This window comes from Diplotaxodon limnothrissa, linkage group LG19 (assembly GCF_057381915.1).
Source record: "Diplotaxodon limnothrissa isolate DT_005_m linkage group LG19, D_limnothrissa_male_GT1.1, whole genome shotgun sequence".
Lineage (NCBI taxonomy): Eukaryota > Metazoa > Chordata > Actinopteri > Cichliformes > Cichlidae > Diplotaxodon > Diplotaxodon limnothrissa.
The window spans coordinates 32523270-32539792 of record NC_140614.1 but is presented as its reverse complement, the minus strand read 5'-3'; the positions used below and the strand labels follow the sequence as shown (position 1 = coordinate 32539792).

The 16523-nt window shown below is 43.8% G+C and overlaps 1 protein-coding gene across 2 annotated transcripts in view; it reads right to left on the bottom strand.

The window, feature by feature from the left end:
• Positions 1-16523, bottom strand: part of LOC146612611 (formin) — a 46501-nt gene that overhangs the window by 26220 nt on the left and 3758 nt on the right. The window contains exons 2-6 of one of the 2 annotated variants that reach the window (XM_085343191.1): positions 12878-13044; positions 7940-8060; positions 4858-4919; positions 2834-3531; positions 733-874 (exon numbers count right to left, since the gene is read on the bottom strand). In XM_085343191.1, the coding sequence (XP_085199317.1) occupies positions 733-874; positions 2834-3531; positions 4858-4919; positions 7940-8060; positions 12878-13044 (1190 nt within the window). Of the gene's footprint in view, positions 1-732; positions 875-2833; positions 3532-4857; positions 4920-7939; positions 8061-8190; positions 9895-12877; positions 13045-16523 lie in introns of those variants that run through there. The other variant, XM_085343190.1, reaches the window with a different exon arrangement.

Genomic DNA, 16523 nt, shown 5'->3' with positions numbered 1-16523 from the left:
GGCCCTCTGGAGCCGAGTGGAGCCTTAACAAATTGATCAGAAAAGGGGACGCGTATGGATTTAGAGGTTAAAGTCTGGGGCAGCGGCTGATTTTTAACTGCTCGGACGCCTTGGCAGGGACCGCGAGGCAGCCGGGACGCTGACGCAGCGCTGGCTGCGAGAGAGAGAGGGGTGCAGAGTTGCAGGATTTAACACGACGGCATCGAGGAGTCTTTGGTGGGGTAGAGGGAATAGTGGATCAATTGGGCAGAAAGCACATCTGTGTTGATTTTTTGTTCTTGATTTGAAAAATTTACCTTGCACAAAAGGGAAAAAGCATAATCCTGAAGCCCTGGTTACACCACACTGCAGAACTCGATCATAGGGGGGGGAGAAAAGCACACACCAACACACACATAAGGGAGTGAACTTGATAGCCAGTGTAGGACCTGGCAACTACAGACAACAATCTGGAGGAGGGCTTAATGAGGCTCGCAATCAATTTTTTTTCCCTCCTTTTGTTTCACCTTTTGTTATTTCTTCCTTGGATTTACGAGTGAAGATGACGGCAGACAGAAAGCCTCTATTAAACAAAGCTAGATGAAAGAAATGAAAGAAAAAGCCTGCCCTCAGCTGGCAAAATGTGCAAGATAACCACATGCAAAAGAATACAGTGATGAATTAAGCTTTCAACACAGCGCCCAAAGTCAATACAACCCAAGCCGGGGAGTGAGTGGAGCCCAATGATGCTACCTTCTTAGTTTTGGCTTTCTTCTCATACGTGTCCGACAGCGGCTTCTTCTTCGGTTGCAGCGTGGCCTTGGAAAAAAGGTCCTCAAACTCTTTGGCGTTGACGATGTTTGGCTCCTCCAGAGAACACCATAAAGTGTTGTTGCTACAAAAAAAAAAAACGGATCATAAATTTTTAAAATATAAACAGACCATGAAAAACTGAGGTTATAGCGTGTAAAACATTAGATCACAGTCAAGGCTTCTCATAGAACGGCTAGCAACATGGAGGCTACTTGAATCAAACAAAATTGAGTGTTCTCCATGTTTGGAAGCTCATTTGATGTTGTCCATTTTGCTGTTTGGACAAAAACCTGGCAGCCACGGTCGCAATCTTGACTTTTAAGAGCGCCGTTTATAACCCGGGTGATAGAAATAAAAGTTTAAAGACAAGCCTGTCTCTGTAATAAACCACCATTTCCAGGCAAAGGACAAAATGCTGTGTTGCAGAAGTTGCCGAGTAACGTGGAAAAAGAAACAAACGGAGGTGCAAAGTGAGAACGAGAGGTGTCTAAGAGCCAAGAGGGCGTTCAGCAGTTTGCTGTTAAAAACACATCTACTGTTTAATTCAACTCAACCTGCCTCACTCTGCTTCCCCCCCACCCCCATCACGTCTGGTCGTCAAAATGACATTAACGCCACAATCAGCAGGCTCCTCCCACCCGAAATGTATTCTATTATCTCCTCACACGTCACAGTTCTTCTTGCAGGTCACCATTGAACGATATTACAGCCGGCAGGCCACCTGAGAGAGCCTGGATGTAACCGCACTGGGTGCAAGTGCTTGGAGGCTTATCGTGGCTTAAATACCAGAGCAATCAACTGCCTTTCAACAGTGACTAGATTAGGGTCAGGCAAGTTCAGCTGCGTCTCCAAAGCATGCATTTGCAGAGGTGAGCATATTTATCTAGGGCAGCCAAGAGGCTTTATAATGATACCGCCTTAAAAACAAACTAACAAATCCTTGGATTTTGTTCTCTCCCACCTCGAGTCCAACAAACATCTGATGGCTCTGATGCAGGAACGTAGCTTACTAAAGAAACTCAGACCCGACTCCCCCCCCCCGTCGTACACGCTGCCCACTGTACTCCACATCTCAGGTTACATTCAGACACTGGGCACCATTTCAAACCTCACACTGCATCCCCCCCTACAGCCCCCCCAAACCTCATAACTCAGACCTTCACACCATTAACACAGATCACACAGCTGATCCAGCTACAGTTAAACATCTGACCCATTTAATGCCCCTTAACAGTTAAATTTATAGCTGACACGAAACTACTGCAGTGCAGACACTTAGTCCTCGAGCGCTGGCCACAACTGGCGAGAGAACACGAACCGCAGCTCAGCTTCTCCCCACTAATCCAGCCATGGAAATACAAGGCCATAAAGCTGAAAGGCTGGCACTCAAAGGCAACAACCACAGCCACAGTAAATGGTCTGGATAATCCACTTACTATTACAGAGCATCTCAATAGGGCCTTTAGATGAGGGAGTGCGGTGCAGCAACCATATCGCTGAAATCTCTTTGAATAGGAGCATTCAAGCCTTAGACTGAGACCCCATTAGCCCAGAGCCAATAATGCCTACAGCTTCATTTGCACTGGGATGACAGGGCTACTCCTTTGACTGCAGGATATTTGTGTATCTAACCCATGCAGTCCTTAACAGTAGCATGTTTACATCAGTAACAAAGGAAACAGCAAAAGCATCTTTAAAATCATCATACTGAAGTTTGATTTTGAAGTATTAGCTTAAAGTTTAACATAAAAAAACAAAACACCCCCCACAATTTACAATATAATGGCTAAATCTATGGTTATAGATTTTTTGGGGACCATGACACACAGTGTGGGACATTTTAAGAGGCAGTAAATTCTGTAGTGTGGTGTGGTGGACAAACCCTGTAAGTGCACCACAGATTTTCAATGACATCAAACCTAGTTTGGCATTTTTTTTGCTTCACTTTCACTTGTTAGAGTTTGCAGATCTATAAAAAAACCTAAGCTGTAAACTGAAGTCCAGTGGAGCCCCAGTGGAGTGGATCCTGTCTTATACGTACTTGTTGTCCTGTATCTGGATCCGGGTCCAGTACAGAGGCTTCATGGGACACGCAGGCTCGACGGCAGGTTTCCGTGGGGCCATGTCTGCTTTCTGGCCGAGACCGAATCCCCCCATAGGTGGAGGAGGCGGGGGGCCCATTCCTGGAGGAGGGGGAGGAGGAGGTGGGCCACTGCCAGGTAAGCCGGGAGGGGGAGGTGGTGGAGGAGGTGGGGGCGGTGGGCCACCCCCAGGGGGAGGAGGAGGTGGTGGAGGGGGTGGCGGCGGGGCTCCAGTGTTGCCCGGCAAAGGAGGAGGAGGAGGGGGTACTGGTGGCCCTGAGAAACCTGGTAGAGGAGGAGGAGGTGGCGGCGGCGGCGGCGCAGAAGGCCCTTGGTCCATTTCAGCCTTTAGATTCAGTCCGATCGAGTCCAAGTTGAGTTTTTTCGGTAGGTTCTGACTGGGGCTTTGAGCGAGCCCGCCTCCATCGCCCTCGGGGCTCTTAATGAACGTCTCCCGGTCCGTCTGGATACCCACAGTGCGGCAGGTCTTGGTTATGGGGTCATCTCCGGTGAACACAGCAACATCGCGGACCTCACGGCGTTCCCGTCCTGCGTTGTACGGCTTGTCTCCTTCCAAACTGGCAATGACTCCCTCCAGGTGTGATATGGAGACCGCGTGCTCACCACGCAGCTGGAACATCTTAAACTCAAACTCTGACTGTAAGAAGAAAATTGCCATGAGAACAAATCCAGAGTATCAGCAACTTTAGTCATTTCCCACCATCCAACAGAACCGTATCAGGTGGTAGACGGCGTTTTCCCCGAGATGAATTTGGACTAGAGTGCCTACTTATTCTTACACGCTTCTTTATTTAAAGAGGGTATTATATCGCTTCATCTTTGTTTTTAGCTTTATTCCAATTAAATGTTTCCCTCAGGTTAGTTTCCAATTCTTACAGTAAAATCCCCAAAGTCCAATTTTTATTTGACATTTCAAACAAGGAGAACCAAACAAAGCAAAGCACTGATTTTAAAGATAAACTGTTTTGCAATAAATCTTACACATGTTCCTTATTAACTCATGTCAGTTTAGAAATAGAATTAGCCCAGCCTTTGTTGTGGTTCGACTACGGTACATGTTTCTCTGTGTCAGCAGTGGATTTGAAAGATTACAACAAAATTAATGTCTTTCACCAGAAATTCAGGAGGTCAGACTTTTTCGTGGGAGTGGCCCAGAGAGCAAATTATCATCAGTGGCACAAATTCTATAACACAGCCAGAACTTTAGTCTGTCTCTTTCATTTTTCTAAGAGCAAATTTGTTTAAATAGGCAGATAAAACATATTTCAAATTCTTCCAAATCACCGTTTTTGAAAAATGATAAACTAAAAATTTTAAGGGACATTTGATGGGAGCCATCTGTGTGTGCTTGTGTGTGTGAAAGGACTGAACAGCTGGAAGTTGTAATAGTACACATTAAGTAACCCAAGTTTGCCTCAAGACTTATATTATAGCAAGCGCTTTTAAATTGGTTTGTTCATTTATAATTGCTTCATTTTTCCCACCATCTGAGATCTCTGTTCTCTGCATAATGTCAGGATTGTAAAACTCCAATTACATTTCATATATCATATGAACATACGTTTGTCCATCGAAGTTTGACAGGCTTGATGTTAGTTCATCACCTGAATAGCTCAAAGGTTCCAGCCTTTTAGTTTGCATACTGAAGCTCCTCCAGCTGAGTATTTCATGCTTACTTAGTGCCATCTTGTGGTCATAACCGTCATCTGCTATGAGAACCCAAATTCCTACAGCTGAACTTGTGATTCATTTATATATCTTGCACAAATGTACAGCTAAAGCTCGAACCACACTGAAGTTTAATTCCCTAACTGTGTGCTATAACACGCCTGTCATGACTCAGATGTAAGACCACACTGTCTCTGTTGCCTGCATCAGTATTAGTTTAGTTCTTTTTTGTCCCTTGACCTTTTTTGCTCATTTTTCCCTGTGTCTGGTTTACTGCAGTCATGAGAAAACTTACATGCATCTTTTCCAGCTCTTCCTTGCACTCTCTCTTCAGCTGCAAGAGGGCAGCCTGGTGCTCTGGAAGAATGCAGAACAAAGGCACATTAATGAAGCATATTCTACATATACTGTGGGGAAAATAAGTAATGAACGCGTCACCAATTAGACCACTAAAAGTGCTCTTGACATGAAATTTTCCATAGACGTCGGTAACAACCCGTCCAATGCACACAGGCAAAGAAATCAATCCATAGATGTCCAGAAATTAAGCTGTGTGTCAACATCACCAAATTGGTGATGTCTTTAGTACTTTACTTTTACAAGACTCAGTAATCACTGCTCACTGTTTTCCAATTATTTTTATAAAAGGGTGTTGAATTATGAATTGATTCAACATATGAATATTTCAACATCAACTTCATCTGTGAAACAGAGCCAGCTCAACAACGTGTACAGCAGCCTTTAAACATGATAAAAATACTAGAGAAGGGCGGATCGCTTTCACTAAACAACTCAACCAACCAGTTTCATACCATGCTGCCGGCTAAAGAAACACCAATAGAAAACATTTAGATAAAAGATGCTGGTCTGGTTTCACTGACAGAATGAAAAACAAACAAAACTTGCTTGAGATTCATAATGTTATAATAATGTAGCTTATGTGCAAGCTCATTAAGGCAGACTGGTATTCACTCATCCAACCGCCTGCATTCTGGGGCACTTGTGCCGCTAGTTTATTCTTTACATCACTTCCACTTTCCCACACTGTTACACTGGGTTCTGTCATCTCTCTGGCTGGATCAATTTTCCTGCCTTCAATGAGCTAATCAGTCTCTGTTCCACATGCCTGAAATCTAAGAACTCATCTGTGACGCTGCCTTTTCAGACATTCATTTGTGCAATTCGCCTCCTTCCCATCTATATTTTCCCATCTAATGCTGCCCAGTTTTGAATCCTGGGTCTCCACCTGCTTCTTCTCTGCCATCACCTGCATCCTAGCAGGGCTTTAAAACCTAAGGGCCAGTTTGTCCTGACAAACAGTCTAATCCGGCCTTGTGGACTGCTTTGAAAAACATAAAGGAGTACAAAACTTTGCACTTTTACCCATATTTTCTGAATTTTTACAGCTTTTTCTACCCTCATGGCCATTTATACCACACCAACATAATTAACTAACATATAAATAATTAAAAAGACAGAAAAGAAAATAGTTGAAACTGTGCTTCTTTTTTTATATCAACACATCTGTGGGATTAAAGGTGTAGCTGAACTTCTGTACAGTGACAGAAAAAGGGTGTTTCACTGCTCTGGTCCACTTAAGATTAAAGTGGGCTGACATCCCTGATCTGGGATCTCCAGAGTCTAATCGCCAAAGAATATATCACTCCAACTATGTCCGTCAATAAATCAATTCTTTCAACTGATCTCTTCTCACTGACATATTTATGGCCACATGTTTATTTTCAGATTATAACAGAATCCAAATACAATATTAATGTTAACTTTCAACGCTACTTGATCTCACTGTCACACGCACGCACACACACTTGTTTATTAACTACAGCTATAACTGTTCTGTTGAACGCTTCTGCTGACGAGTCAAGTCTTAGTTTAAACTAATTTCTGTCCAATTTGAAGTTAGTTGTAGTGACTAACAAACAACAAACGCTAACCCTAAACACTACATGCCAAAAAAAAGAAGAAGATTGATTTGTGGCTCTCATCAGCGACATAAAGACTTCATTTCCAGAGTCTGTAATCTGTAAATTAACAAATACTTTAAAGATATGATTGCATGCACGGTTTATACAGTCTATATGGCTTATAGCCTGGACTTTGCTCTGCTTCTTAAATTCCACACACACTACTGTATTTGACAAGAGCAAAGCTGGAACACGGGACCCAGATCACTGCACTGGAATAATCCATTTTAGCTCGTCTTTCTCTAGGATGAAGCTACATCACAGAGAACAGCCAACATCTGTTGCACTGCTGCTGTGATTTAATCACCTTTAACTTGTGTGTGTCATTGCACCTTTTAAAGAACACATCAGGCTAAACATGGCAAGTTGCCAGGACAATCCTCATTTTCCCCCTTCTCCACTTTGAGCCACACATGGTGCCCTGTGGTGCAATAACAACAAAAAAATGGCATCATTAAGGTGCAGACACAGCCTCATAGTGCTCTTAGATGAAAGGTCTTACACACCGACACTGAAGCTTTTATCTCAGACACGTAAAGCGTGAGCATTCGAGGGTTAGATGATAGGGGTGCTGTCTTTGTTTCTGGGTTTTAAAGTTGAACATTGACATCATTTACAAGGCTAATCAGCGCGAGGCCTGTTGGTGTAGGCTTAGCTGGTGTGACTCTTAGTCAGCATTCCTGGTTTTAAGTGTAAATACAGGCAGCACCGCCTGAGGCGACGTCCACACTACATAGATTTGAAAACAGCGTTTTCAGACAAAAACGCTCCGCGTCCACACCATCCTTTTCAGTCATTTTCACAGAGTTGCGCGTCCACATTGTAACGGCCAAAAACTCTCACGTTCCAGTCCTGTGCATGCATGAAACGCAAGAAGATTCAACCTGCCTCATTTCTGTCTGCCGCTTATTTACTTTCTGTCTCTTTGAAATATCGCAGCAAAATGTTGAGGAAAAGCAGCGAGTTGTTTTAAATGGACTAACAATGAGGTGGAGTTGTTGCTGCGAGAAACACAGAAGTACAAAGGTGCAAAAGCGAGCGAGAATTAAAGAATTTGAAGAAAAGCTCTCTGGAGCGCGTACAGACTGTCAAAATTGAGAGCAAACAAAACAAGTGCTGTATAACGCCCTCCGCTATCTAGGTTTAATTGGTCACATGACTGCATCTTATGACTGAAATGCATCGTCGTTTTAGGAAGTCTCTGTTTTTGCTGTCCACACTGCAACGTGAAAGCACCGTTTTCAAATGTACGCGTTTTCGAAAGCGTTTTCAAAACGCTGCGTTTTCCATCAGCGAAAACGCCGCCTCAGTGTGGACGGGAGGCCAAAACGGATGCGCTTTCAAATGAAAACACAGTGTGGACGTAGCCTAAGCCTACAAGCTTGTGGTTCTTACCTGCTTCGGTGTACTTGAGCCCCACCTTCTCTTCTTCATCCTTGGGTTTGGGTGGTGGCCACACAGCCTGAAGACGCCCTGGAGTCCGGTCCTCACTGTCTGTAGGAGACGTGACTTCTGTCTATGAGAAGAAAACAAAGAAACAAAAATCTTTAAGCTATGTATTTATTATAAAGACATGAAATAAAGTCTTAAGACTTAAATTCAACAGTACATGTGACTTAAAATATAATAATTGTGTAACTACATACAATAGCTTCTTTGGGACTTTTGACCTCCTTGCCAGGAGATTTGGTGGTTCTCTCAAATATCGACCTCAGGTTTTCCTTATCGTTTTTTATTTTCTTTTTCACCGCCTCCAGATCTACAGCTTCTGTCTTCTCCTTTTTGGTGGTCCTGGGCCCGAGGAGGTTTTTGAAGGTTTCGTAGGCCACGTCTGAGGTCGTCTTTCTCTCAAGAGTGGAAGCTGGAGTTTCTGGAGTTTTCGCTCCTGAAACAACTTCTCCTTCTGCAGACTCTTTTTTGCTTTCTAAAGAATCTCCCTCCTGCCCATTGACTGAGTTTTTTGGGTCATCATTGTCCAGCTTAAGCAGATGACTGAGTTGTCCCACTATGGTGCTTTTAGTTTCTGTAATAGATTTAGGTTCAGTGTACTTTTTCATAGGAGAGCCTGTCTTCTGTTCAGGGAAGAGCTTGGCTTTGTTCACAGACTTCTTGAGGTTAAGCAGAGCCAGCTCAGAATCCTTCTCCCTCTGCTTGATCTTTGACACAACCTCCCTATCTTCCCCTGCCCCTCCTTTCTTCAGCACCCGCAAACCACTGAATAGAGCAGGCATTTGAAAGGACAGTGGTGAAGAGATTTCTGCACCTCTGGATGGAGATGAGGTGGACGAAGCCGATGATGTGCTTGTCTTAGGAGTTTTTGTTAGCTTAGCATCTGGACCAGAAACTGCCTGGCTGTCACTTTTAGTCTTTTTAGATGGAGAAGATGGCGACAAGGGTTTTTTAAAGCCAGTGTCTGACTGTTCCTCTGGAGAGGATGTTGGGACCGATGCTTTATGAGTCTCAGGGCTGGAGGGAACAGAGGAGGATATCTGGCTGGAACGAAGTTCAACCGTTTGCTCAGCTGGTTCTTCCTCTTGTGTACTGTCCGTCTGTTTTGTAGGAGAAGCCACATTAGCATCACTGTCTGCAGATTCCAAAGACTGATTTCCAGAGATTATTGAGGGAACTGGTTCAGAGCAATCTATTCCATCATACTCCTCACTCTCACCTGTTCCCACATCTCCAGCAACCAATGGTTCTGCACTCTCAGACACTGTGGGAGCACTTTCCTTGGGAGTGTAGCCTGTTCTCTGTTTGGAAAGTGAAGAAAGCTGAACTGTCTTAGAGATACTTCTGCCAGCAAACCTGCTGGAATATAACATAGCCTCTACGCGGGATCTCTCTGTACGTTTGTGTGTTCTAAACATGGGCACTTGTAGCGCTGCTTCATTGGCATCTCCGTCCTCTTGGTCTACTTTTTTACCGTCCTCCTCCGATAGAGTAGACTTCTTGGCCTCATGAGCCGCTTCGTCGTCCTCATTTTCATTGTCACTATGCGTTTCCACCCTAGTGACCTGGACCAGATCTGGGTCAAGCGGGGCTTCAGCTGCTGCTTTAACCTGCTCGCCAGAGTCGCTGATTGATGATTCGACCTTTTGCACTGTACGACCGGTAGCAGTCACATCACCCTGAGCCGAATCCTTCCTCCTTTGGAGTTTGTTCTCAGCGTTAACAGATTGACTGTCCTCAGCGTCATACGTCTCCCCATCTGGAAGCTCTTTAAATGAGACCAGCACAGCACACTCTACATCCGAAGAGGGAGAGCGATCCCGCGTGAAGAAATTGCTCAAGACACCTCGGAGACTGGGCTGTTTGCCCTGTTCAAATAAGTCACTACTTGCACTGTCCATTTTTGTTACTCCAACTAAGAGCAGATGCAAACCAGCACAAGTAGACGCTCCAGCAAACTGTCCGTTTAAAATGTCACACAAAAAGTTTGTCACCCCACCTCTAGTTAGCCAAGCTGCTCCTATTCCACCTCTGGCGTTGGCTGGGAACAAAAGGGCTTTGTGTGGACAAAACTCCACAGCTCCTCTTACCTTCTCCTGGAGGGTGCCAATAACAAAAACTATCCTGTAATCCTGTTTAGTGACACACTCACAGGTTCCATGTGGTGGACTTTACTATTTTCACATAAAGACGTCTACTGCCTTTGTTTTCAGAGGTACAGCCAAGTCTCCCCCTTGCGAGCGAGATTCCCATGACGCTGCAAGTGAAGTCAATCTGTTCAGTGGCTGGAAGCATGTCCTGCTGTAATCTCCCTGGGACAGCAGGAGAAAACTGTTCACCTGCCTTTCACAATAGCATTTCCTAGTGTTCAGCGAGTCGGGAGGTATTTTCCCATAAAACTGCAGGACACAAGTCTCTGCTGTGCTGGTGTACAATCCCAAACCTGTGACTTGAACAATGTTTCCAAGCTGAGACTCTCTTCTTTTGCGTCGATCTGTCTTGGTTCACAAACAAAACAAAACCTTGTGTGTGCTGCTGTGTGAGAAAACGCTGTCAGACTTCACTGCTCTACCCAGTCTGGGAATGCCTTCCTTCAGGCCCCTCCCTTACTGGGAGGAGTGCCTTGCTCTACAGGTGTCTGATTACCCATGCTCACTTCCTTATGGGTAGTGAGATAAGGCAGAAAACAGTCACTGTGTGGTCAGGTACAGAGAAGCAGAGGTCCAGCTAGGATTACACTATTAAGCAGTGAACTACAGCAGCAAAGTGCTAAAGATGAGATTAGTCAGCATGACCACTGCCAGCTCTAATATGCTAATATGCTAACATGATTAGCAGCTTATAAATGGGACCGAATTTGGCAAGAAAGCAATGCGATTTTATTCACCTACCTTAAGTGCGAGCATGACACACTGTGTGTACTGAGCGCTGACAATTTAGACCCAAACTGGAATATTAGCTTTGTTAACAGTTTCTAAAGAGGTTTTTAAAAACTGTAAAGTGCTAGCTGCAAGGTAATGCTAGCATTCTATTAATAATATGTGATAAGGTAGAAATAGTTGAAAACAGGACAAATGAACAACTTTCTGGGCTTTGAACCGTCTATGTTGGTCAGCCTAAAACTGGTTAGAAACGCTCTATAGGGTTTGGATCAAGGTCAGCAGGTGGTGGGGTAGAAAGTTCAAATTGCTGTTTCCTTAGCAACCACAGGTCCCCCTTCCTGCATTCCTTCAGACTGCTGGACTTTCTCTCTCTTGTTTATCTATATGTGCAAAAAACTGTTTGTACACATACAGTAACATTGTAAAGTGTCGAGCACTGCGCTATGAAAACTACAAACAGTGACCGCTTCTGTGGTTGTGGCATTATTTTATGTAAGAGTAGTGGCATTTCACCCCACAGTAGGCTGCTCGGGTTGGCTGTGCTAGAAAGAGCCCCACTGACAGACACTGTGACGTGAACTGATATGCGATTACAGGCCGAATATCATGTAAACGCTACAGATAAAAATACTTTTCCCCATTCACATAACTGGGTGGTGTCCCTGCCTCCCTGCCTTTGTGTTTTCACCTGTACACACACTAAAAGCCATTATGCACAGCTGAGGTGCGTTTTTCTAATACCATAAACCAAACCGAATGACAATGAAGCCACGCCACACATAATGCTGTCACTCAAAACAACACACAGGACCTAATTATATGCAACGTGCCCTTATGCTGGTATGCCATCTGATTATGCCCACAGGCAGATCTGTTATGGTGTATTAGTAAACAATGCATGTCTTGAGCTGATACACTACCCACCTAAAACCGCACCCAGATAATCTCCCACAGGAATGTCTCTGCTCTGGAGCACTTCAAGTACTCCAGAAGTTTTACATATAATGTTCTGACGCACACTGTTCAACAGGATTACATATTTCACATACTCAGGAAAATAATTTGTGTTGCCATTTCTCTTTAATGGGAAAATGTCACCAATTACCTTAAAAAAAACAAAAAAAAAAAACATGAACATATAAGAGCATACCAAGGCTGAAATTGAAAGTCACTTTCATTTCTCTTAATGTGAGAGTTTCAAGTGGAAGGCTTCCCACTCAGCTTTGGTTTAGAACTGTAGTCTACAGATTAGGATTCATGATCAGGTGGTTAGATGCCAGAGTAGACACAAATCCCCATGAGTCCCCGGTGGGTGGGGTGGGGGGGTAACTGCTGGAGAACATTGTTCTGGATGTGGAAACAGTCAAGTGTGAAACTGGATTTTTCTGAGTTGCCAAGTATATCAGAGCTCTACTGAAGGCTGGAAACGATAGGCTCATCAGAGATGTTTTTTTCATAATAAAACATAAATTAACAATTTTCAACTTTTCAGCCGCTGACACTGATAAATGCCACAATACACTAACAGCAGCCAAAAAGCCCAACATCACCTCATACGGATATTTGGCTGCATTTTACAAAAAAAAGGAATTTGTTTAACTTTACAGCAATGCGTTTGCAAAACTGGTTTGTGAAAGCACTGCTACACTCTGCATGGATGTGCTGCAAACATAATGCTGGGAGTATTTTAGATGATGGAGCAGCTCTGCGGGACAAACTGTGCAATGTAACCATTTCTAAATGACTTCAAGCACCTTTTTCTTTGTTAGCTTCTGTAAGAAACGAATAAAGAAATGTACCAATACAAATTTGGATCCATGACCCATTTGTAAGGATTCATGATCCGGATGTTAGATAACAATATCGATATCATCTGTACTGAAATATTACACCAATACTGGCACATATTTGATAACATATACATATTTGACTATCACTCATAAATTGGCATCTATGTGCAAATGCTTATAAAATAATAATAAAAAAAAAAAAGAAATCTCACCGTGCATTCCAGCTTGGGATAATATGGAGTATCCCCAATAATGTCATCCTCGGGAGGTGTGATGCGTAGGAAATCCAGGTGATCAGGCCGTGGAACATGTGAAAGGGTCTCCTGAGGGTCATCGCCATCCAGCGTCCAAATATCGTCCTGACGCAAGAGGGACTCTTCTACGAAGACACAAAGAAGCATGCAGCCACAGGGCTTCGTTAATGGTCGCAGCTGTGTAAGACATCGTGCCGCAAATTAATTGGAAAAACAGGCGCAGTCGCATGTGTGATGGGTAAATAAGCAGCTCTGACTGTTTTCCTGTGTAACCTTCAGGGAAACAGCAGTGATGAGAGGTAGGAAGCAGACATCGAAATCTCTTAGCATCAAAGAAACAACAAGTGAGACCCTCTAATGTGCAGACTGGAGGGTACACAGCTATTTTAAATCAACTCTTGGCCCAGTCTCCACCAACAACACCACCAGAAAACTACATTGATCCAATTATGAGAAAGGCTAGAGAAATCGAGTAGCCTATACTAATATTAATGTGCATTCACAGCATATTCCCTGCAGCAGACAACATTAGATCAGTCAGCATTCCTACTGTACTGCAGCAGTGAAGTCAGTTGTGGGTAGGTGTGATTAGTGTAAAACCAGTGTTCAGTCATCCTAAGGACCTGATGGAGCGAGAATAAAAGACCTGGGGAAGACTGCCCTCTGCTGGCTGTGCAGTGCAATGAGATCATGGAGAAACAGATCTACAAAGAGACAACGTATATTTTAAAATGCAGGCAGGAACTCAGCATCTCTGTGCAGTGTTGTGTGCATTTCAAACCAGCTGACAATATTTGCTTCTCAGAGGCGCACTGCACACACAGAATCAGCAGCAGCCTGCAGAACTCGGTACTGACTACAGGAACCATGCAGAGAGTGCCAACACAGAACAAAAAAACCCCAGTGTCACGTTCTTACCAAGTGCACAGAAACATGATATATCATGCCTTGATGCATGAATTCACTACCTCAAGGGAGTTGATCAAGCAAGCTAAAAGAGGAAAATAACACACACACACACACACACACACACACACACACACACACACACACACACACGGCAGGACAAGAATAAAAGAGAGAAGGAGAGAACACAGAGAGGAGGAGGGTATAGATCTTGGCGACCTCAATTTCCTTCAGCTGTAAGACAACACCTTGACCTGCATGGGCAGAATTATGAGATCGACAGTGAGAAATATATGTGAATTCCTATCCAGCAGGAAGCAATACATCCCCTATCTTGTGTATGTGATAAGTAACCTTGAAGAGAACATGCAGCACTCATTTCCAAGAACTTGGAAGTCCCCTGGAAAAGATCCCCGAAGTTTTTAAATTTAGTTATTCGAGCGCACACATAAAAACTAAATGGGAGGCCTCGTTGAAATATGAAAGAGCTGACACACAATCATTCATTATGAGACAGCAGCGATGGCTGCAGTCCACCAACTGGACTGAGAGCAGTGTGTGTGTGTGGTAGTAGGATTAGATTAATAACTTTTCATTATGATAATGCTGCACTGCATGGTCCCGCAGTAGGAACTGCTGACTGTGGGCTGGTATGGTTCCAAATGCAGACTTAAGTCCAGTCTGAGCCAAGGAAAGAGACTACTGACGAAAACCAGCTCTCCCCATAATTACTGCTTCATAGACGAGGGTTTAACGGACAGAACACTATCCACCTGCAACACACACAAACATCATCACTTTTTTTTTGCTACATTCCTCCACGTCTCCAAAAATACTTTTTACCATAAAACAACATTGAACACTTTCATGTTTACTGTTACACTTCACCTGGTTGACAACCAACAAGTGTTTGATTGCAATATTTGTAAAGGTGGCCGACACTGCTACCATCTGTACAGGAAGAGGAAAGAACACATCTGTCTCCCTGCCAGCAGACACACTACAGTGGAGCTCCAATGCCACTGATGTATGCTATAAATGCAATATGAATAAATGCACAGACACTGCAAAGAAATAAACAACACAAATACTGATGCAGGACTCTTAGATGCATTAGGTAATAAGGCATTTAATAATTGGGGAGTTGATATACTACTAGCATGCATGCACACAGTTTACCATCCCTGAGGAAAGCTGCCCACTTATTACATTTAATCTCCTTCCCTGCTGCTCTAAAAGCCAAGACTGAATCAGTGTCCATAACTGAGTGAACACAGGCTGCAGATGTGTGTGTGTGTGTTGTGTCTGCTGGCTCACATGAAATGTGACATAAATAATGCACTAAACTGGATAATCCCAAGCCTAAGACAACATAAGTGCACCAAATATACACACAGCACAAAGTCTGAATGCAAAGACTTGAATTGACACCACCTTTTGGACACCATCAGAGGTTTCTGAAGAAAAAGCAAAAAGGTGCGGACGACCAACCTGCTGAGAGCAGCAATTTGAAGATGATGTGGTTATGTAAGCATTCTGATTTTAACAATAAGTGTGTGCTCGGTGTGGCTCAGAGACAATCTTATGTCCGAACCTGACAGGTGGATGCTGTTGTCAGGGTTGATGGATTTATCTGCCAGTCACTCCGCCAACTGTTCATCCGGTGGTCAGAGATAGCACTGTGAAAGCTGTATTGAGCACTCCAGAACAGACAAAAAAAGCCCTAAAACCACATTTTAAAAAGCCTTAAACGAATGACATTAGATCAGCCAGATACTCCATCTGCCCACAACAGCTTAAATTCACATTCTGATTTAAGGCTCAAAACAGATTTGGTCAGTGTGCCCTATTTTATCCACTAAAGTCTAACCTTATCATTCATAGTAAAAAGAACTGGGCCATATGGCATGGTGAGTACATCTGGCAGCCTCCACCCCCATCAATCACTTTTAGCCAAGAAGGAGAATCATTGGCTTTTATATAAATCATGAAAAATTCACGATTCTTAAATCACCCGGTCTCTTTTCTGCCCATCGCGGCCATTTTTCTCCCCTCTACACAGGCTATTGGCGGGACATGGCCATCAGGATGTCCGATTGATTGGTTTGGCAGCATTAGAGACCATAAAGACGGCCACAAGCAGAAAACTCTGGGAGGACTACTGCAGTGTCCTGGCTTAGAGCTGAAGCAGAAATGTAGCATGACACAATGCTCAGAGACATGCACTGCACAACTGAAATGCAGTAATTGCTCTGCTGAAGCTGGGTGCTTTTCATTGTGCCTGGCAAGCCACTAATTGGGAGATGGGGAATTTGGTCAACTCCCACCAGCGAGTGTTGGTTTTAAAATAGCAGAAACACTGAGGAGGAAGCCAGTTAGAGCTTCACATGGTAAGAAGCAACAAGAAGCATTAAGATGGAACATGGCTAACGCTTGTTAGCGTGGGCTTGTCATTTATTAAAGCAGACAAGTTATAATTTGTAAGACAGACCTTTGTGCCCAGATTCCCTGTATGTGGTATGCAGCTTAAAGTAACTATGCAAGGAAGACTTCATTATCTGAAAACAGCTGGCCCTTGTCCTCATTGGGTGTAACAATGCTGCATGGTCATGCATGCCCAGTTGAATGACAGCTAGGAGCAGTGATACGCGCTCAGTTTCATATGACCTTGGTAAAACATATTGGGTAATCAGATTAT